The following is a 23,320-nucleotide window of genomic DNA, read 5'->3' on the forward strand; positions in this document are numbered from 1 at the left end:
GCGAATCGAATGTAATCAGCGGTAAGGAGTGCGATGTAAAGACGGAACCGTTCCGTTCCGTCCCGGCACAGTCTACAATTCAGGCGGCGGCTAGCGGTCGGCGCCGGCTGCCGAGTCGCCGCGTCGCGTCGGCGACAGGATGTTCACTTTACACCGCTATTACTAGAACAGTTGTGAGCCGATTTTCTTCTTGCTTGCACGATGAGATGTGCAATTCAATTTTGGACAGGTAGCTATAATTAATTTCGCATTAATACTATGAGATATTGGCGAAAAACAGGAGGGGTGGGGCGAAATTCACTCTTCCCCCTCCACTGCGCGTGCTAACATACGTTTGCATATGTGCCATTTTCTTCAAAACTTATGAATGGCCCACTCTAATTTTTTCACAGGTTGTTATGAATATGGTAGGCAATAAAATATCTGAAAATTAGCCAAATCGAAGGTGACGTGTTTTTTGCTATTTCATTTTTTGTGCTTAAGAACTGTAAGTGCCTTTCCTGACGCCTTCCTACCTACCTGCTTCCTTTTCGCGATCGGCGCGACATCTGCAGAGTAGTGTCTTTGGTCGTCGCTAGATGGCACTGCTGTTGTGTTCGCCAGCTGACCGATAGTGGTGGGGTGGTGGTCAAATTCGAAGTAGATATTCGATGTGAGAACTATTTGAGTTGTTTGATCAGCTGTTTCGGTTTTTGGGACACGTATGACGTGGAAGAATGGCGGTCAGACCAGATTTTGTTGCTCTGTTCCGATGTGGCGAGTGAGGACACAAATCTTGGTAAGAAGATGTATCTTGAATGTAATATGCAGGTATTGATATGCCAAACTCGTTGAGCGCAATATGTGTTCTGTCTTTCGTGGTGGCTTGTGATAATTGCCATGCTGGTGAACATTTGTGTGTTTTGAGACAAATGTGGCGCGGAGGTTTGATGGATATATTATGTTTATTTTTCTGTGTTTGACGACTGTTCTTGATTTAGTTGTTTATTTATTTGCTGGTGTTTTCGCAGATACCATTCATTCGGTCATTCATTGATTTCACCTGGCAACAATAAATTGCTGGACTGACTGGATGCGTGATCAGAGTTTCTTCGGATCGCTACATGGGGCGGATGCAGCAATAGTATCAAGATTTTGTATCAAGATCAAGAGCTGCATGGATTCAGGAGCTACATGGCGGAGGTTCGCTGTCAGCCATCAGTCTGCAAGCACGACCTGTCTACCTGCCGCCTGGAGGAGGTCACAGTGAGGACAGCAGATGCTGCTCAGCCCGCAGCAGCTGCCACAGTTGAGATGGGATAATCTGATTCTCTGGGCCTGCCTGCCTTTTTTATAAGCACATTGGCCAGTGGGAGACTCAAAGTTACTAGACATAGTACATGTCATTTTGTTGAGCTGGCTTGAGGTTAATGCTTGTGTATTTTAAGTCAGCTTGTGGTGCACTGCCTCAGAGATTTGTCTTATTGTTAATTGTCAAAGGATTTCAGCTTGTGGTGCACTGCCTCAGAGATTTGTCTTATTGTTAATTGTCAAAGGATTTCAGCTTGTGGTGCACTGCCTCAGAGATTTGTCTTATTGTTACTTGTCAAAGGACAGAGCTGGTTGTCAATTGTCTGATCTGCTCATTTGAACACATGATCTGCTCATTATGATGTTGTTCAGTGTTTGCCGTTTAACCCCACCTGTTTGACTGTTTTCTGTGGATGTGACCTGCCAGTTCCTTGGTCCCAACTGGTTGCTCTGGATCTCCCATCCCTGTACACTTACCTGATCTGGCACTCACACCTGACACCAGCAAGCTGGGATGGATGTAGAGAAGTTGCAGAAAGAAGAGCTGAAGGGTGAGCTTGCCAAAAGAGGAGAAGACGTGCAGGGAACCAAGGCGATTCTCAAGGAAAGGTTGCAGAAGGTTCTTCAGAAGGAACTGCTTGGGTCAGAAATGGAAGGTGGTGTGTCACACACTGAAGATGACAAGGCTGGCAGTCAGAAGGGCTCACCAGCACCGTCAAGAGCAGGCTCAAATGTGTCATCATCGGCAGCTGTAAAAGCAGAGAGAGCGATAGAACTGGCAAAACAAGCTGGATTGCTAGCAAAGAAAGAAGCACTGAAAAGGAAACATGAACTTGAGGCTCGTGAAGCTGAACTGAGGAGGCTGAAGGAGGAACTTGAAGTTGAAGCAGAAATAGAAGAGAGCAAGGCAAAGGAGGGTGTGTTGCTGCAATATGAAGAATCAGTCTTCAAGGGAGAAGACAAAATGAAGATGCTTCTCATGAAAGATGAAATCAGAACAGGACAGTTAGCTCAAGAAGAAGCTGCAGAGATAACAAGAAGTGCTGATGTTGCACAAGAGCCGACTGCACAAGATGCTACCACACAGCAAGCAAGATACCGAGAAGTTGCAAGAGAGCCGACTGCAGAAGATGCTACCATACAGCAAGCAAGATGCCGAGAAGTTGTAAGAGAGTTGGCTCAAGAAGATGGTACGATACAAAGAAGAAGGCTGGTTGATGTCAGAGAAAGAGAGCCCGTGATACCTCAAGAAGAGATCGCGGAAGGTCGAGTGACTGTGATGGGAGATGAGCACTCAAGACCACCAAGAATCAACCCTGACCTGCAGGTGCTGAAGAGGGTAAACCTACCAGAGCTCAAGCTGAGGACCTTCGATGGGAACATTGAGACCTTCAAGTCGTTCCTGCGAGCATTCAAGACCAACATCGCCTCCAAGCTCGATGACGAAGAAGAGAAGTTAATGTATCTGATGCAGTTCACAGCAGGCAAGCCAAAGGAGATCGTCTCAACATGCATTCATCTTCCACCAGAGTTGGGATATCAAGAGGCAGTGAGATTGTTGGAGCAGCGCTTCAGCAATGATGCACAGACGACTGAAGGACTCCTCAACCGCATCCTGTCGCAGGCCAGTATGCGATCTGATGACGTCAGCAGCCTGGATTCGTTCGCCATTCACCTGCGAGGGACACTCAACGCGTTGAGGAATCTGCCACATGGGACAGGCGTTGTAGATGCGAAGACAATGCGAGACATCATCGACAAGGTTCCCTTCTTGGCAGATAGATGGCGTCGTGAAGTCGATCACATCGAATGTGAAGAAAGGAGGAGACCAGACTTCACTGATCTTGTGGCGATGATTGAGAAGGAGGCAAGAATCGCTTCCAATCCCACCTATGGACGACATGTTCTGGCTTCAAGGACCACAAGACCTGCAAGAGAACCCCGATCTAAGCAAGTGAGCGCACCAGCTCTGACTGGGAAGGTAAGCATGGTGAGAACCCAACAAGACCTCTGTCTTTTCTGCCAGCAGGGTCATGAGACGGACCGATGTCCGAAGCTGGAAGTCAAGACGCATGAAGAGAAGACCAAGTTCGTAAGAGCCAGTGGGCTGTGCTTCTCCTGCATGAAGAAGGGACATCTCGCGGCAGCATGTCGTCAGAGAAGCACGTGCGCAAAATGTAACCGAAGACACCCAACCGTGCTGCACCGACCTCCGAGAGACTCGGTTGCACCTGCCAGGTCTCCAGATCCCTCAGCTGATCAGCCTTCACCTCTGAGAAACCCACTTTCACCCGATGGTCCACCAGCAGCTACCGCCGGACACGCCGCTCCGAAACGAGAGAACGGGGGAAAGCTGCAAGTTGTTCCGGTGGTTGTCCTGATCAACGGAAGAAGACTGAAAACTGCAGCCTTCTTCGACACGGGCAGCACCCATTCGTTCATCACAGAGCAGCTCATCAGTGAAGCCGGCATGTCTCCTGACAGACAAACGTCCATGACGGTGTCTACCATAGTCAGCGACCAGAAGATGAGCACCAGCGTGGTGTCGGGTGTGACCATCGAGAACGAAGAGACGGGGACTCGACAGGAACTGCCGCCACTTTACACCCTCAACACAATCCCTGTAACGGAGGATGACATTCCCACAGTTGATGACGTTCGCAGATGGCCGTACCTGCTAGAGAGCGGGGTGACAGTCTCAGATGAGGCGTCTCTTCCAGTCGGGCTGCTCATCGGCGGCAACGCCGCAGTAGTGATGGAGCCGTTGAGGTTTGTGAAGGGGGAAGATGGCGGACCATACGCCACTCTAACCAGGTTCGGGTGGATCCTCGGCGGTCTGAAGAACGTGAGCAGCAGATGTCGGGTGAACCGCATCAAAGTCAACGAGAACGACCCAATGGCTGAAGAGTGGTTCGAAAACCGAGCTGAAGTAAGGAGAGGACTCTCGGTAGATGACGTGAAGTGGTGCACTCTCATGGAACACGGTTGTGTCAAGAAGGAGAAGTATGAGATTGTGCTGCCATTTCGAGACCAGGAGCCTCGTCTGGAGAACAACCGAAGTGTGGCAGAAAGGCGCCTGGAGCTGCTGAGAAAGAAGTTTGAAAGGGACAAAGAGTACGCAGAGGAATACACCACTCGGATGAACAAGCTCCTGGAAGATGGACACGCTGAAGCGGCACCAGAAGCTCGAGAAGACTCATGGAGATGGTACCTCCCCCACTTCGCGGTCAGGCATCCGACGAAGGAGACCCTCCGTGTTGTCTTCGATTGCGCGAGCAAATACCGTGGCACCAGCCTCAACGACACGCTGCTGCAGGGACCAGACCTAACCACACCGCTGGTGGACGTGCTGCTTCGCTTCCGTCAAAACCCTTGCGCCTTTACAGGTGACATTGAAGCAATGTTCCTGCAGGTCTCTGTTCCCGAGTCTCAGAGGGACTATCTGAGGTTCCTGTGGTGGCCCGAAGGTGTTCTCAGCAATCCTCCTTGTGAGTACAGGATGAAGGTTCACCTGTTCGGCGCAACATCTTCTCCGAGCTGTGCCAACTTCGCGCTCCATCGTACAGCTGCAGATAACGACTCCCTGTCAAGAGAAGCCAGTGAAACGATCCGGAACAACTTCTACGTAGACGATGTTCTGAAGTCCGTCAAGGATGAAGAGACAGCGATCAAGCTGATGAAGGACCTGAAGGCGATGTGCGCGCTGGGAGGCTTCAATCTGACGAAGTTTAACAGCAACAGCATCGAAGTCCTTCAGTCAGTACCTAAACAAGACAGAAGCAAGCAGGTTAAGGATCTGACGCTCGGATCTGATCCCCTACCTACGGAACGAGCTCTCGGCGTCGTTTGGGATCCAAACACGGACACCATCGGCTTCAACGTAGACATGCAGAAGCTGACGCAGAAGACAGCCACCAAACGAGGGTATCTGTCTGCAGCCGCGTCTTGCTATGATCCTCTCGGTCTGGCAGCCCCCTGTGTCGTCAGAGCGCGAGTGATCATTCAGAAGCTGCACCGTCTTGCGGTGGGATGGGACGACAAGGTGCCGGAGAGCCTGAGGAGAGAATGGGAGGGATGGTTGACTGACCTGCGCAACCTGTCCCTTCTGAAGATACCAAGGTGTCTGTCACCGTTGGGACTGGACGCGGCGCTTGATGCTGGGGACACGATTCAACTTCATCACTTCGCTGATGCCAGTTCGTCAGCGTACGGTGTCGTCTCGTACGTGCGCTGTGTTGGTGACCACTCCAGCTGCACGCTTCTTTTCAGCCGGGCTCGACTTGCGCCGATGAAGCAGCTCAGCGTGCCGCGTTTGGAGTTAGCGGCAGCGACGCTCGCCGTGAAGAGTAGCCTGGAACTGCAGAGAGCGCTGGAAGTGGACGCCGATATATATTTCTGGACGGACAGTACCACCGTCTTGAAATACATCAAGAACGAGAAGACGAGATTTCATGTGTTTGTCGCAAACCGCCTTGCGGTCATCCACGATGGTTCCACGGCCGGGCAGTGGCACTACGTGCCAAGTGAGTCAAATCCAGCCGACCTCGTATCGCGCGGAATGAACGCCTCCTCTCTGGTTCACAGCGATCTCTGGAGATTTGGACCCAGCTTCCTGAACGGGAAGGATCAGGAGTGGCCTGCAAACCCTGCCGAAGACGCTGTGAGCGAGGCCGATCCGGAGGTGAAGGCTGTTGTCATGACCACGACATGCAAAGATACCTCTCCTATCGAGAAGCTGACCCAGTACTACTCATCTTGGAGACGTCTGGTCAGAGCCGTGGCACTGCTCCGCCGGCTGGTGCTGCGGTGGAAAAAGAGCGCGCCTCAGGATGTGAAGACTACGGCGCGTCTGACTGTATCGGACCTGGAGGCGGCAGAGAGCTGCATCCTCAAAGACGTGCAAGCTAGACATTTCAGTCAGGAACTCTCCGACTTGAAGTCCGACAAGCCTGTGAGCACTTCGAGCTCTCTGGTGCGCTTGGACCCATGGCTGGAGGGAGACACGCTTCGAGTTGGTGGACGACTCAGGAACAGTGCTCTGCCATTTGACTCGAAGTTTCCCAAGATCCTTCCGGGACGAGACCCTGTAGTGGACCTGCTCATCACTGCAGCTCATCAAAACGCCGGACATGAAGGCAGGCAACACGTCCTGTCTGATCTGAGAGCGTCATACTGGATCGTGGGCGCCAACACCGCGGTGCGTCGCTGTCTCAACCGCTGCATCGGCTGCAAAAAGAGACAGAAGCAGACAGAGCATCAGAAGATGGCCGATCTTCCTGAAACGAGACTGGGCGTGGGCGACAGGGCTTTCACCCACACGGGAGTCGATTACTTCGGCCCTTTTTTCGTCAAGCAAGGTCGCTCACAGGTGAAGAAGTACGGCGTGGTATTTACGTGCTTGGCAATCCGCGCGGTTCACCTCGAAGTCGCTGATGATTTGTCCACAGATTCTTTTCTGTGTGCCCTGCGACGCTTTGTGGCGCGGCGCGGCGGCGTCCGATCCCTTCGATCGGATCAAGGGACGAACTTCATCGGAGCGGAAAAGGAATTAAAAGAAGAAGTCAACAAACTGAAGCAGCACGAAGGTGAAATCCACGAAGCAGCTCTCCGTCTCGGCATCGACTGGCGCTTCCATCCTCCCCACGCCTCTCACTTTGGCGGTGTTTGGGAGCGTCAGATACGCACCATCAGGAAGCTGCTCAACGCTCTGCTGACACAACAGACGTTCTCACTTCAGACTTTGCAGACACTCCTGTGCGAGGTGGAAGCGATCATCAATAACCGCCCGCTGACACCCGTATCAGCTGATGCGCATGACCAACCCCCACTAACTCCAAATCATCTCCTCCTCCTTCGCAGTGTCGTATTCCCTCCTTCAAGCACAGAGTGGGATCATCACAGGAGCTGGAAGCAGGCCGGCTACCTCGCCGATCTGTTTTGGCGTCGATGGAGGACGGAGTATCTCCCTCTGCTGCAAGAGCGGAGCGGACGCGCAACGAGAAGTCGAGACAACGTGAAGAAAGGAGACATCGTCCTGATGGTCGACGACTCTGTACCGCGTGGAGTGTGGCCGCTGGGCCGGGTCGAAGAGGCCATCGTGAGCGCTGACGGCCGAGTGCGCTCTGTCCGAGTTCGCGCACGCGGTACATCGTACTACAGACCGGTCACTAAAATCGTCAAGATCCTCGACGAGAGTAACCCAAGACGAGAGTGAAAGGAAAACGAAGGAACAAGACTGCCAGAGTTGAGAGTCAAGTTGTGACTCAAGAAGAGATGCGTGTTACGAAGAAGTTTATTTGTTTTGATGCTCACTTGTAAGCATCAAAAAGGGGAGGGTGTAAGTGCCTTTCCTGACGCCTTCCTACCTACCTGCTTCCTTTTCGCGATCGGCGCGACATCTGCAGAGTAGTGTCTTTGGTCGTCGCTAGATGGCACTGCTGTTGTGTTCGCCAGCTGACCGATAGTGGTGGGGTGGTGGTCAAATTCGAAGTAGATATTCGATGTGAGAACTATTTGAGTTGTTTGATCAGCTGTTTCGGTTTTTGGGACACGTATGACGTGGAAGAATGGCGGTCAGACCAGATTTTGTTGCTCTGTTCCGATGTGGCGAGTGAGGACACAAATCTTGGTAAGAAGATGTATCTTGAATGTAATATGCAGGTATTGATATGCCAAACTCGTTGAGCGCAATATGTGTTCTGTCTTTCGTGGTGGCTTGTGATAATTGCCATGCTGGTGAACATTTGTGTGTTTTGAGACAAATGTGGCGCGGAGGTTTGATGGATATATTATGTTTATTTTTCTGTGTTTGACGACTGTTCTTGATTTAGTTGTTTATTTATTTGCTGGTGTTTTCGCAGATACCATTCATTCGGTCATTCATTGATTTCACCTGGCAACAATAAATTGCTGGACTGACTGGATGCGTGATCAGAGTTTCTTCGGATCGCTACATGGGGCGGATGCAGCAATAAGAACAGAGTTAAGCAAATTTCAAGGTCATATATTTAAGTAGGTGCAATTCTAAACAAATGCTTAAGAAATTACCTAAACAGTAAGGTTTATTTCATTCAAATCAAACAAGTACAACCAAAGTTATGGTCGTTCAAAAATATAAAGATGCAACATTTTGTAAAAATTCGATTCCCTATATTTAGAAGACCTGTGGTCAGAATGTTCAAAAAAACATCAATGTAATGTTCGGGGCGACACAGGAACTCGCTCACAAATTTATAATGAAATCGCTGATGGTAAGGTGCAAAACAGCCGATTTTTGTTCGATTTGACGTGGAATGCCCCTGTAGGCACTGTAGGTAAGCCTTAGAGCATACGTAGGCGAATAAATGTACCGTGTCACATGTGGGTGGAGACATCGAGAAAGAATAGTAATATGAGAGGAGTAAAAGCTCTATTGCATCCGGGTGCTTATACACCGGGATGCAATAGATCTTTTACTCTATTACAATAGATTACAATTGATTACAAACACAACTTGGCGCCTTGCATACCTTTGTAAAGATAACGGGACAAAATGAGCCCTGAGGTAACGTCACAAATGACAAAAGCCTTATCGGAGCCTCGTCTGCCACTTACTTGACCCCCCCCCCCCCATGACTTCATATAAGCCACTCTGCGCTCCCTGACCAAACCAAAACACTGCTCCGGCCGGCGCGGCGGGCCGGCTGGGCACGCGGCCCTCGCGCCGGACTCGATCGGGGTTAGTAGGTGGGGCCTGACTGGGGCACGGCGGGGCGGGGCAGGGGGCGGGGCAGCGCTCGGCTCTGGACCAAGGCCGCGCCTGGGTTGGCCAGTCTGGACGGTTAGCGGTAAGTGCTGGAAGGTACCGCGGCGATCAGAACGTGCTGCTGATTGGAAAGGCAAGCATATAGGTAATCAACATTTCGCTGATAGGTCAGACTTAAGCTTTTTTTACTGGCCGTGCTGGAAATGTCTGTCAAGGATGAGCAAGGATCTTACCAATGTAAGCACCCTGCGGAATCAAAATTTCATGTTACAGTGTGCGAAACTTTTTTACCTCGAATACCATAAAAGACTTTTATAAAATTCCACTGAAATACAGGATTGCTTCCAGCACTCCTCCGCTAGTCCCGTCACCCCATTTGCCCAGATCCAGTGACGTTTTGTGACGCCATACCGTTGGCTCCCCAGATGCGCTGTGTAGTGTGTACTATTGGTCTCAAGATAAGGGCCCAGGCGACCTGTAGTTTTGATGTAGTGAATACCCTTACCCACGCCACAGCTCGGGCCGATCGCACCCCTCCTCCCACCCAACCCTACCTCCTCTACTCGAGTTGGTGCGAGGGTAAGGGTATTCACCGCATCCGAGCTACAGGTCGCCTGGGCCCTTATCTTGAGACCAATAGTACCGGGTCATTTGACTTTGAAATAGAGGTCTGCACCGGCCGGCTGCAGCCGCGGCTGGCTGCAGCCCCACGGCTGTGGGCCGGGGCGGCTGCAAATATCTCCAAGAACATGGCTACGGCTGTGGCCACGGCTGTGAGATTTCCAGCTCAATCTTAAGTACTAAAATATAAAATTTTAAATCCTTAATCTTACATTCTAATAAGCAGTCTAGCCTGTAAAAATCATGCAAAGGATGCCCAGCAACATTGAAAGTGGTGAAGCCTTTGAAAACCTGTAATGGTTTTACCATTTGCTGTAGGGGAGTTTGCACTCTGGTACAGAATACTAATTATAGGTACCAATTGTTCCTTCATCATCAAGAGCTTGACAGTTTCAGAAAATGCAACATGCTGCATTGTCACATCCCTCTCAAATCAATCTCACCTGGTCATTAGGAGAGCACCTTACAGCTATTGAAGAGAGCGTTCAATAATTCTTTCAGGTAATAGAAAAAGAAATCACGCCTAGGTAAAGGCAGGTAAAGGCTTCATAAAATATTATCTGAAATAACTCTTAGAAGTATTTCTGGATTTTCGGCAAGTCCAATTACATAATATAAAACTGGCGCTTTATGTTCTAATTGGTGTGTGAGTGACCGCTAACAGAAAATGCTGATCAACGGAGCCAATGGAATTAGATTATCAGTGAGCATGAACCTTACTTACGGTTAATTCACATGATGGTGAAAACCTTGAACACGTAATTCACATGACGGTGAAAACCCTGAACACAATATTTCTTACGCGAGCTGTTGACTTTACTAATAGAATGACGTCTTCTTCTGAAAATGTTAAAATTTGATACCTAACCGTTGTTTGAGGGCAATTTTGTAACTATATAGCATTATTATTTAATAATTATTATTTTTTATGGCTGTTCATAGTGACAAAAAACAATTTATTGCCACTTCTTTGCTATTGACATCATTAAAAACTCAAGTAAAATTTTTGATTGAAAGAGGCAATTGTGGCTCGCACGTCCTTGGGGATTTGAGCGAAGATCATTATTTGGAAAAATCAAAATAGATGAATGTTTTTCTTTCTTGGATGCTCACTAGTGTTTTGATGCCTTGCATATCAAATTAGTTTTAGACTTGCTCAGAAGGCTGCTTCAAGCCTGGCATATCACACCCCAGAAAATATGCAAGGTAAGAAAGAAGCAAGAGTTTTGACTAGACAATCACTGTTTGACAGTCCATCAACTTCAGTTTCATTTTCCATACCTAACATTGATAATGAAAAGCATCAGGGTCTGTTCTGTCCCACAACCATGCTTCAGGATTTGGCATTAGATTTCTACACTGCTAGTGCTTCTATTCTGGTTCGTTGTTTATGTTTTCTGTTGATGTAGGTACCTACCTACCCATCTTTCTTAACCCCTTGCAAGGGCTTGTGTAGGCATGCGTTGCGCATCAGGCTTCAGGCCTTCGGCCTAAAGCCAGATACACAACCACTTAACCTATGATGCTTCATGAGCTTGAGAATCTATAGCCCATTGCAATGTGCTTTTGGCTATATGTTTCAACTAAAAACAACTTAATATTATATACTATTTGGTTGCATTTCATTGAAAGTATCCACGGCCGGCTGACGGCTGGCTGCCCACAGTTTGCCACGGCTGTGGGCGGCTGTGGCTGTGGAGCCACGGCTGCGGGGCGGCTAGGCTGTGGAAAATTGCAGCCGTGCAGAACTCTACTTTGAAATGCAGCCACACCTGGCAGCTAGGGCAGACGTGCCAGGATTGCATCAGAAGAGGAAAAACCCCTGGTGCCACGTGGCTGTATTTTAAAGCACCGCACGACAGCGGACAGCGGGGAGGGAGGAGCGAAGGTGTTGTTAAACAGGACAGAAGGCCCGGACTGGGCTGGCGGGGTTAGATCAACAAACTGCACTCTGCCAACGCAGCTAACGCAATGGAGGGAGGAGGCAACAGTGGGGGCTAGTCAACTGATACGACGATAAGAAGAAGCAGAAAGATCTTGTGTCGAACGAAAAAAAAAACGGAGAAGAGAATAATTGATAATAAGATATTGCAAGAGTAAAATACATGCTTTTCGAGAAAAAAAAAATATTATTTCCTCTGGGCGTCCAGATAAACACATGACAATCAAACAACTTCCATATCGGTTGAATTAAATCCAAACTGAGATTGGGACACCAGAAATCTTCCTTGCAATCCCAAGAACAAATTTTCATAGCCTCGTCTCTTCCGCATCCTCAGACTACACAAGCCTATTTGGCATGCACTGCCCTTGCGCTGGCGACATGCGTTGAAACTGCAGACCTATATGGGCCCCAGTCCTGCTATAAGCGGCGGGCGGGCCTAACCAAACACTCCATCATAACAGGACCAAAGTCCACATCGTCTGAGACCAGTCAGCTCGGTGGTGTTGAGCCGTGGCGGGGGACCGGTGAACCGTTCCGGCGGGGCAGTGCGCCCTTCCGGGTGGCCCTTACAGGAGGATTTGGAGACAGACAGCGTCACAACAAAGGGAAAGGACGACAGCATCAGGCAATGTAATGTCAACACCAGGCACTGCAACCTACCAAAGCCGAAATGACTGAGTTGATAGGACTGGACGTGTCATATTAATGAAAAAGAATCGCTTCCCTGGAAATTGCAAATAACCCTTTCGTCGTCCATAGCCCCAGCATGTTACGCATGTGGTTCTAATCCGCCCGCTCTACATACTGTGCGTGTCTGTGCGCGCCCCAGAACCGGCAGCTCTTCCCCACGCACTGTCTGTCAGTGAGGGCTGACCCAATTACACCTTCTGTCGAGCCCCAGGCTACGGAGGGACGAGAGCGCGCTCCACGTCAGCCGGGCGGACGGGCGGCGGACGGTACGGTAAAGGCGGGCAGTAGAGGTAGAGGCGGGCGGTACGGTAGAGGCGGGCAGTAGACGGTACGGTAGAGGTGGGCAGTAGAGGTAGAGGCGGGCAGTAGACAGGTAAACTCAGCGCCGTGGAGCAGTGGAAAGCGGTAGAATCAGGAAGCCTGGGTGCCGCGGTGGAAAGCAGCAGAAGTAGACGGGAGGTGGTGGAACGGTAGAGAGCGGTGGCGGTTAGGCAGTAGGGCGGGGGCGGGGCCGTGACTCCAGTCCAAAGTTCCGGCTGCTGCCAGTCCTGTCCGGCTCAGCTCGGACTGGATATTCAGTTCCAGATCCGACCATCGCGCGCCTGACGGCACATACAGATTCCCTGTCCGAGCCCTGTCAGGCACATACAGAGCCTGTCCCATAGCTCAGTTGGACGGTAGAGCGCTGGACTCCCGGTAGTGAGAGTCCGGGTTCGAGTCGCTCCGGCGCTCGATATTTGAAACTCCTGACGGGGATGGTCTGCGGTTGGTGGGAGCAGCCGCAGCCAGTTGAAGTCAGTTGAGTGGGACAGGCCGTGTCCGGCTTTGAAGGGCACGTTAAACTTTGGCATCTATATTCTCCCGTTACCCGGAATTGCGCGATCGAACGGTAGGGGTCGGGGTCTACGCAACAAGCTCTGCTTAGCGTAGGCTTCGGCTCTGTCAATCCCTCCATTCAAACATTCGAGCTAAATTCATTAAAAAAAAATCATGCATCGACCGTCTGAAGCATCGACCACAACTACAAATCGTCAGCCCACACGCTGATCAGAAGCCCCACAGTACTTCAACAGCTCAGTCACCAGATGTCCTAAAGGCATGGTCACACCACGATGTAAAAAGATGTGCAAACAGCAGGGACCGAGATAAATACGTCTCGTGCCGATAGAGGAATCAGAATGGCAAGCTCCGGATACAGAGACTTCAGCAAAGAGGCATTGCCTCAGCGAAAGCACCATCATTAATTGATGTGTCTAAAAAAAGCATAAAATCTTGACCTTAGGCGATGCACGTTGTTAATCTCAATCACGAACTCACTCTCAGGCTGCTTCCTTTTTAGTATGAAAGCCAATATTTGCAAATATATCCGACAGACCAGAATGCACAAACAGATCATGAAAGTACATCCAAAAACTCATTTGAAGATGAGTTATGTGAATTTCGACAGTGCCACACAGCTCCGCGGCATACTACGATTTCTTCCGATTGCTTGCTGTTACTCATTAGAACACGAACAAGGAGTTACCACGAAAAAAAAAACACCGAGGCCCAAAACAGAGGTAGTGAGCCTGAAGACCAGCAGAGTAAGAGCAGAAGATCCCAAGTGAATAATGTTCCTAAAGGGTTCCAGTGGGTTCAATATCTCGCGGTGAGATTCTGACACATTCTCCCGGTGGCTGCGGGTTGGTGGGTACGTTCATTCGTGGGTCTCTCCAGTCCTGTTAGTCGGCAGTCCTACTGGCCGGGCACACCTGGTCACACCAGACCCGGCCCGCTCTCCAGGCCCACAGGATGTCCTATCAGGTTAGCACGTGTGCCATGTCCGCCTTATCTGCGCCGACCATGTGTGTCCGTCCCAGATCGGTACTGATTGCGTCATATGACGTCACTGGATCCTCTGATCATATCCCTGACCAACTGGTTTTCGGACGGGAGTAGCCGCTACTAAAGAGCCGCAAACGACAACTAGGGCCAAGCACATACCTAACCAGAATCACTGAATGCCATTGAGACTGAGAGTGGTCCAGTGTGGAAATGACCAATGATAGGAACCAGATAAAACGCTCACTTCTTCTCGGTATTTGTGAACTATTTCCAGAGTCCACTAGCCGCGGAGGCTGTCCTAGCTGTCTGCTGACTTCCTATATCATACAGCTTGCGATGTTGCATTGTTTATGTAGGTATGTGGTAGGTACTCCCGACATTCCCAAACTTCGGGTCTCGTCTTTGGCTGCCTGTATCTGACTGTGTGTGTGTCCGTCTCTATGTATTTCAGCTACGGCACGGAGTAGGGACGTCACGGTACTGACAGCGAGCACAGAGCTCGGGTCCGTCTGTCTGTCTGTCTGTGTCTCTGTGTGTGTGCTACAGGGTTAGGCTCTGGTACTCTTTACGTGCACGGAGCTCGGGCCCGTCTGTCTCTCTGTATGTCTGTCTCTGTGTGTCTCTCTGGCTCTGGTACTTACCGCGTGCACGGAGCTGGGGTCCCGCAGCCACTGGACGTACATCTCCTCCACATAGGTGGAGCTGGTTCCCGTCAGGAACGGCTCCGCCGATACGGCCGCGGCCGCCGCGGTGGCCGGCGGCGGCGGTGCGCTCTTCCAGCGTCGACAGACCAGCCCGGCGCGGCCGGCCGGCAGCAGGCGGCACAGCACGGTACGGTACATGGTGCCTGGGAGCAGAGGGAGGGTCAGTACAGGGTGACCGACTAGTCCGGCGCGACCCGCCGGTAACAAATGGACACAGCACCGTCCGGTACATGGTGCCTGGAGGAGCAGGCGGAGGGTCTGTACAGGGTACAGGTAGGTACTGTACGGTACACAGCTGAGGGGGGACAGCAGTGCAGAACAGTTAATGGCAGAGAAATGCGCATAACACCTCGTGGAAGGAAGAAAGGATATCAGCACAGAGCAGCAGGCAGGATAACATGGTATGGTACATGGCCGGGGGATGGAGGGGATTTGTTCAGGAGTACAGACTGATTCATGATCAGGGGATGGAAGGGATTAGTACAGGAGTACAGACTGATTCACAGCTGAGGGAGGGAGGGGATTAATACAGGAGTAGAGATTGATTCACGACAGAGGGAGGGAGGGGGTAAACCAACATATGTTTGGATAACAGGACAGTAAAAGGCTGAGGGATGTGGAGGAGACTGTATTGGTTATTATAGATAGATTGAATAGGGCTTTGAGTTGTAGATTGTAGGCTGATGGGTAATAGGTTAGTAGGTTGACAGGTTGTAGGTTGGTTGGTGTAGGTTAGGGTTAGTTAGAAGATAAGGTTAGGCCATGTTTGTTATTTCTTGTATTTGCACCACATGAAAGTAATAAGAATCATATTTGGATCGAGGATGACGGATGTAAAATAATGTAAGAAAATACAAACTTTATGCTTGAAAAGTGAATCACTTTTTACCATATACCTGGGAGCCCACCCCCTAATGGTGCGAACCTCCACAATGCAGAAGCAGGCTGAAGGAACCCAGCCAGCATTATTACCTTGGCCCCACATGGGGCCAAGGTGGGCCACTTGGTGGGGACCACATAAATTTGTCCCTGGGAAAATGGTGGGACCCACCTGGGCTGGCCCACATGGGCTCAAGGTGGGTACCATGTGGGGCACACGTGGGCCCCATATGGCTGCCCACATCCAGCCCACCTAAACCCCACTACATGGGCTGCCCACGCAGTACCCATGTTTACCCCACTATACAGGAACACCGTGTGAATGCTTGCAAAAGTATATGTTCACCAAAATTCCTGGGTATGCCCTCCTATACGGTGCAGACAATCTCATTTCCAAGCACTATGCATGTCAAAAAAATACATGGGCAGCCCATGTGGGGCCCACATGCAGCCCACATATCTGCCCATCTCTAGCCCATGGCCCACCTAGCCCACCATGCCCATCAACTGCCCATGTGGGGCCCATATGGGCATGTTGGCTGGGAATTACGCAAGGCATCCATGGTTAGAGTACAGTATTTACATATGGCGCAGCTTTTGCAAGTTAAAATTTTCTATAAAAATTGAGCTTGCAGAAGACTATATTAGTACCTATAGGTTAACCTAAATAATGGCAACTTCAGCATGCATGCAACAAAAAGTGGATGGTGAAAACAGTGCATCAGGGGGCATAGTCACATGACTCCTAAGAAGTCCTCACCCTCCCAATGCCTTTTGGAGGAAAACCGTCACATGCTCCGTGCAAGCAAATTTCAAGAGCCTTGATCAAATCGCCCCAGCCACCGCTTTTACCATCCACCCGACAAAACAGCTGCTTTGAATGAACTTAGTATTGTAGGTGGGCTCGTGCCTTTCATTCTCAACATGATTGCACTTACAGAACAATAAGAATAGTAGAGAAATATTATTCAAATGAAAATGGATATTAAATGCTGAAAATTAAAAAAATGCCTTCACTTATTCACTAACGAGCTCTATTTCATCATCCAAGTTCGAGCAATCCACCCACCGGCTTTGTCGATGCTCAAACTTGTTTGAAATAAACTGCTCCAGCAAATAGCAAACAATTGTTCAATCAAACAATTTGAAACTGAGTAGGTACAGCACTTTCACAATTCCCGCGTCGCGTGCACAGCACCTCACGCGCCACCCCCACACCCGTCGAGCTCCTGCTACCGAGTGAGGCCGTAATGTATACAACAGTCCTGCGAGTACGCATATTGCCCCAGTCTTGTACTGGAGTAGGTGAGTGATACCGCTCATGAACTCGATGAACTAATCAGCATCCTTGTATGTATTTCAAGATGTCACTGGCATCACGTCAATCCTGCTTACGAACACGTTAGGAGAATGTCACAGCTGCGCCACTTGTTTTCTTACCAATTCCTTCCATCTTAGTATCAACTATGTGCTTTTAAACTAGCTTTAGGCTAACTTTTCAACTAAGGTTAGAATGTATTTTGGTACAATAATTTAGCTGCTATATTTATTTTGGGATAATAATGTAACTGCTCTATGCAATTGGTTAAAACTTTTCACAAAACTTTTTCAAATGATTTTCAACTACAAAAAATAAAAGCTACGCTGAATCTGATCCACAGTGATCCAGATAAAATGGGCGCTTTACTGGCCTGTCGGATCCAGGGGGGGGCATTAGGGGCATATGCCCCCCCCCCCCGACAGAAGCCTGGGGAGGGCATTCAGTACCTACAAGTATGCCCCCCCACACACACACACAGGGGAGCACTGCCGCTTCAACCCTATTGGCCGTAGCATGGAGACCGTAGCATGGAGGACGTAGTGTCTAACGGTGGCGGCCATATTGCGCAGACCAGGAACCGGCTGCCGCCTGTGTTGAGGAATAGGGAATTCGGGACCTCGATTTACGTTTGCGGCCGCCGCATCCGTTACGTTCAAGTTACGTAGATACGGAACCCGGCATCTTACGCAGAATTGAGTGGGGAAAACGATCGCATCTTCAGAATTCCTCAAATTCACTCGCCGGACCTACATTTGCCCCGGCCGAGGGTGAGGGGGTTGATTGAACCCACCTCGCTAATGCGCCGCTAATTAAACTAGAATTAAGCGGTAAAGTGGCCGTATGCGGCAAAGTATAATGCAGAGTGACTGGTAGGAACCCACTGTAAAGGTCTCAGGTCAACCGGTGACCTCTGAGGTCAGGTCAAGTGGTCTAGAGCACGGGTTTGGTTTTTGGTAAATAACTTCGCCAAAAATGGCCGTAGAGCCGCGATTTTGGCATCATCGTGTTCAGCTAGCTCAGGCGCATCGAGTGATATACTTTTTGTTCGGGTCAGGTCAACTTAAGGTGTTGACCTCAGGTCAAGGTCAGTTCAGCACCCCCAGGTCACGAAGTTGGTCGAAAGAGGTCATGTCGCATATCATTTGATTCGGCAGGTCTTCCTGAGTCCATTGGTGGCTTTCCCGACACGTTAGCTCAATTTGATCGGGAGTTATTGAAGAAAAATTGTGACCCTTGTGACGTCACATATGACGTCACGCAAGGGCAACAATGCAAATATGAAGCATAGAACCTTGCAAGGAGTGCATGAAATCATGATTCTATATGCTTGAGATAGTTTCAGATCATTCCCGGCGCCAAAATAGCAATTTCCATATTTCCCAAATTGACTTATAAGGGTTTAACGTATAAGCTCCCTGTATCTGAGGATTTTTTAAGGTTTCATCTTGTTCTCCACTCAATTCTGCGTAAAATGCCGGGTTCCGTGTCTACATAGCTTGAACGTAACGGATGCAGCGGCCGCAAACGTAAATCGAGGTCCCGAATTCCCTATTCCCCAACACAGGCGGCGGCCGTTTTCTGGTCTGCGCAACATGGCGGCACCGTTGGACACCATCTGGCGGTCGATACGCCTTCCACATTATAGAGTTCAGTGCCCCCCCCCCCCCGTTCAGGCTTACACTTCTTACCCCTATAACGAGGAACTAAATCAAAATGGATTAGAAAGCCTTCCTAGTAACTATTTTTGTGATCAGAGTCGTTTTAGTAACCTCATTTTAGTTGTCATTGCTTTATTTTGTCTAAAAATATGTTGCTTCTTAGCACTGGCGGATCCAGGCTTGCGTTTTTTTTGGGGGGGGGGCAACTCATGCAGGAGCCAAACCTAGGGTACCCCCAAATCCTGTTTTCTCATCGGATTTAGGCCACTTATTTTTCGTCACAGCCGTGACACTATGAATATTTTTTTAAACTAAAAATAAAAATATATAAATGGCAGGGGCCCGGGAACGATTTTCAAGTTGGGGGGGGCGAGCCTAAAATACCTGACATGATGCATATGAAACAGTGGCGTAGCTAGGGGTCTAAGGCATGGGCGTAGGAACGGCTGGAACATTGTGGGTGCATGGGTGCAGAAATCCAGCCATGGCCGGTGAAGCGGGGGGGGGGGGGGGGTAGGGAGTGACACCCGAGCAAAGCCTCCTTACGAGCTTTGAGGGCGGTGTACATATACTGTATAGCATGTCGAAAAGGTACCGACCGATAAGTGCATTTGGAAGCATTAATTCCCTCGCATGTGTTCGGATGAGCCCCCCATGGTTTTTCGCAAATAACTCGCGCAAAAAGCGGCCGATCGCAACGAAACTTTAATTACCCTCGAGTTGATCAGTTTTACACCTACTCTGAAAGTGTTATGACCCTGACCCAAAGACCTTTGACCTGTGACCTGATTCTCGAGACCATGTTCGGCCGGAATCGCGATTTGGCGTATGTCAGCTCACATCATCCGCGCGTTTCCAGTCTTTTTGTGATTGTAGACGCCCAAACAAGTGAAATGATGTTCGTCCCATGCATCACGGTGGGTGTGAAGGTCACCTGAAGGTCAGGTCAGGTCATTGACCTTTGATGACCTCGGTTCACTTTTTCGAGTAGTACGTGTTTCTAGGGTAGTTTTTCGGGCTGATTTCAAATTTAGCATCCATTTGAACGTTAACGAAGTAGTTTTAGTGCCTTCGTTACATGCTACGACGCCGTCAGTGGTAGTTGACACATACTATGGATAGCCGGTAGGACGCCTAATGGTTGACGTTGACCTGACCTGACCCGATCTGGCCTAAATGCATGAAGAAATCATCTGTGATAAAAACTAACATGATATTCGCGATCAGCACCCCGAAAAACCCGGTAACAGCTTCACTTCACGTTCACGCAGTTCTAGCAGGTCCCGATTTTCCCGACTTTTGGAACATTGACCTGACCTGGAAGGTCAACCAATGACCTAGGGCCTTAAATATGGGTATCATCGGCTTCCTCTCGTCACGGGCAACACCCTCGTTTTTTTTCCGCGAAGCACTAGCTCGATCAGCCCCCCCCCCCCTTCCCTCCCCCTACACATTAGAAGCTGGAAAACGCCGCACACATGCGAGGGTTAATATTGTCAATATTGACTACCGCAAAAAGTAAAAGCGGCCAACTTAGCCATTTTCGAAGATATCGGGCTAAAAAATTTGACAGTGGGTCATCGGCTCGGCATGTGTTCAATCACATGCTCCATTTCCTTTTTCTTTCTTCAGCACAAATGTATGTTTTAAAGACCATCACAAAAGCAAATGCTTCGAAAGATGGATAGTGGGCAACATATCCTGAATTTGCCGTGCTGCATGGAGTAGTGTAGTGCAAAGTAGTGTTGATGAGAAAAGGGGTTTTTGGTTCAGATTATTGTGGGTGCAGCATACATTGCCTGCACCCATTGGATAAATATTGTGGGTGCAGCTGCACCCTTGCACCCATGGTTCCTACGCTTATGGTCTAAGGGGACACGTACCACCCCCCCCCCCCCCCCCATCGGGTTCAAAGGGATCCTCGGGTCCGAGGGACCCTGCCGCACCATTTGACCGCTGAAGGTTAACGGTGGCCATATTTTGACTCAGAAGGGCCCCATGGGGCTCGTTAGAGCACCTCATGGGCCCTAAATAGCCACGCTAAGATCTCCATAAGGGCCCCACGCCGGCTTCTGAGGACCTCTTGCGGTTTTAAGGGCATAGGCGGCGGAATGGGGAGGGCACCGCCGTAGAGCACTTCATGGGCCGGATAAATCCGTTATCCACGGATAAATCCGCGGACCGGATAGGATTGGATTCTAAATTTGTTAAAAAAGAACGGATATGGGCGGGCCGGATTTGGGAATTGAAGGTTGAACCCGGATCAAAACGGATCAAAATTTTAACATTCAACATTGAAGTTAAAAATTAACCTAATGTGTTAAGCGGCAGCAGAGGTTTGATTAAAGTAATAGGCATCATTTTATGACACTCACTTGTCACAAGACTTGTCTTCAAGTGGATAATGTATGCAATGTATGCATGGTTTTTGGAACCATGATGGTCTATGAGATGTATGGCTGTCTGGTCCCTTAGATTGAATTTGTTAGTCCAGTTTTGGGTGAAACCAGTTATTGGTGAAACGGATTATTACGGATATTTTTTGGAAGTTTGGCTGCAATACGGGCCATGGGTGGGCCGGATTCTGATATTCAAAGAAAGGCGGATAATGGGCGGATCTGGATATGACTTGCCGGATATGGGCCGGGCCGGATCCTAAAAAGCCTATCCGTGAAGTGCTCTAGGCACCGGGGCACCGTGCCCCCCTTTGATTTTGGCATTTTAACATTAGCCCTATGGACGTTGCCTGGAAAGAATGGGACCAAAAGTCGGCAGTACCCCCATCTTAATCGAAGGTGTTCCGCCGCTACTGTTTAAGGGCCCCTTGGTGGTCTCCAAAGGCCCGTTACCGGCCTCTGAGAGTTTTTACCGGCCTCTAGGGGCCAGTTCTATAGGGGCATTTCTACCTGTGATGGTCCCACACTTATTCTTCTGAGGGCCCCATAACGGTGACTGGAGGCCCTCATCGGCGCCTATGAGGGCCCACACCGGTGTCTCTGAGGGTTTCACACGCCCAACTCTGAGTGCCTACACCAGTGCCTATTAAAGTCCTATATCGGCGGCTCTGAGGACCCAACGGCCGAGACCTGCGCATCTAAAGGCCACCCACTGGTGACTTTTGAGGGCCCCACCCCACACCGGTGACTCTGAGCCCTGAGAGCCCCACCGGCGTCTGACAGTACCATGCCGGTCTCTAAGGACCCCACAAGACCTCTTCTGCCGGCCTAAGGGCCCCTTGCCGGTCACTGAGAACCCCCTGCCGGCTTGTAGAGGGTTCGCGTCAGCAGCTCTAAAGGCCCCACTCCCGTATGTAACGGCTCCACACCAGCGTCTATGAGGGCCCACAGCAACGCCTGTAAGGACCCTCACCGGCGCCTCTGAGAGAATCAGACTAGCACCTCTGAGCGCCCACACCGGCACCTGCATGACGGCCCCACACCAGTGCCTCTAAAGGCCCCTTACCGGCGGCTCTGAGGGCCCTACACCGGTGATTCTGAGGGTGCTACTGATAACCGAAGGCACCACACAAGTCCTTAGTGTCGCTGAGCTATAATCCCATACCGGCCTTCCAAGGGCGCCACGTCAGTGCACTCATTGCCCACACCCCTCCCTCACACTCGTAGTGGGTAAACTGTGTTATGCCTATAGCAACAATTTTGCGGATTTCACCACCGTTGTACGTTACATACATACTTCTCAAAGTTGACTCAAAATGGTCCAGTATAAAATATGGTCTGCCAAACTTATGGACAAGGTCAGGCCCAAACCAAAGCGGGATGACAATAGCAGATGTTGTCAAATCGATACTGTATCAGCAGAAACCACTCAGATGGCAAGGAAACTGCCGTGTGTTGATGTTTAGATGTATATGTAAAGGAAACAAATGAAGGAAGTCCGGAAGAGGGAGGAAAGATCTTTTCTCGCTGCCTCAATGTTGAGGGGGCGCCGCCCCCTCGGCTCTCAAGTTGGGGGGGCAAGCGCCCCCGCTGCCCCCCTGTTCCCGGGTCTATGATAAATGGTAGCTTACCCGACCCATGCTTTTATAATACTTTGTAAACACTTACCATTGCTTTTGTCGACCAGTTAACCCGCTTTGAGTCTGGAGTCAGTGCTTGGGTCCCTTTGCAGGCCGAGAGGTGGTAAAACACCCCCTGTCTAACTCGGCTCCTGGGCCAGGCACTGATTGAACTATGTTTCATTATCGCTTGGGGGAGGGGGCAAACGGGCCACTTTAGGCCTCTGGGAAGGGGGCATGGCCCTAAATGCCCCCTCCCTGGATCCGCCAGTGTAAGAGACCATTGGAGCTGCAGTTGGGTACCTCAGACGTCAGGGTACGCCCTCAGATGTATAGGACTCGCATGGAGACCTCTTACGCTATAGTGGACTGAACTGAAAGGACCCAAAGGAGCCTGTCTATGGCTCCCGGAAATAGACGTGGGCTCTCAGGAGCCCGCCAGAGCCCCCAATGAGGGATAAGTGAGGGATACCAAGTGCCTGCAATTGCATATTGCATAAGCCATAACGCCATTACAAATCAATATAATATATATCAGTGGCAGATCCAAGGGGGGCCACATGGGTCATGACCCCCCTTGGTGCCCGGGGGCACCACAGGCCTGTCAGGGGCACCACCGGCCTAGTAGG

The 23,320-nt window shown here is 50.1% G+C and overlaps 2 protein-coding genes across 4 annotated transcripts in view; one reads left to right on the forward strand and one right to left on the reverse strand.

Annotated features, from left to right (window-relative positions):
* Window positions 1-16,991, reverse strand: part of LOC122364823 (2-oxoglutarate dehydrogenase, mitochondrial-like) — a 69,896-nt gene extending 52,905 nt beyond the window's left edge. For 2 of the 3 annotated variants that reach the window (XM_043335580.1, XM_043335579.1), the window contains exons 1-2: window positions 16,767-16,989; window positions 14,756-14,961 (exon numbers count right to left, since the gene is read on the reverse strand). In XM_043335580.1, the coding sequence (XP_043191515.1) occupies window positions 14,756-14,956 (201 nt within the window). In that variant the 5' untranslated portion in view covers window positions 14,957-14,961; window positions 16,767-16,989. Of the gene's footprint in view, window positions 1-14,755; window positions 14,962-16,766 lie in introns of all 3 variants that reach the window. The other variant, XM_043335581.1, reaches the window with a different exon arrangement.
* LOC122364821 lies at window positions 1,252-8,213 on the forward strand. Its single transcript, XM_043335578.1, has 2 exons — window positions 1,252-7,918; window positions 8,151-8,213. The coding sequence occupies exon 1, from the start codon at window positions 1,805-1,807 to the stop codon at window positions 7,502-7,504; it is 5,700 nt and encodes a 1,899-aa protein (XP_043191513.1). The 5' UTR covers window positions 1,252-1,804; the 3' UTR covers window positions 7,505-7,918; window positions 8,151-8,213.
* Window positions 16,992-23,320: the final 6,329 nt, after the last annotated feature.

This window comes from Amphibalanus amphitrite, unplaced genomic scaffold, assembly GCF_019059575.1.
Source record: "Amphibalanus amphitrite isolate SeventyFive unplaced genomic scaffold, NRLGWU_Aamphi_draft 000701F_arrow, whole genome shotgun sequence".
NCBI lineage: Eukaryota > Metazoa > Arthropoda > Thecostraca > Balanomorpha > Balanidae > Amphibalanus > Amphibalanus amphitrite.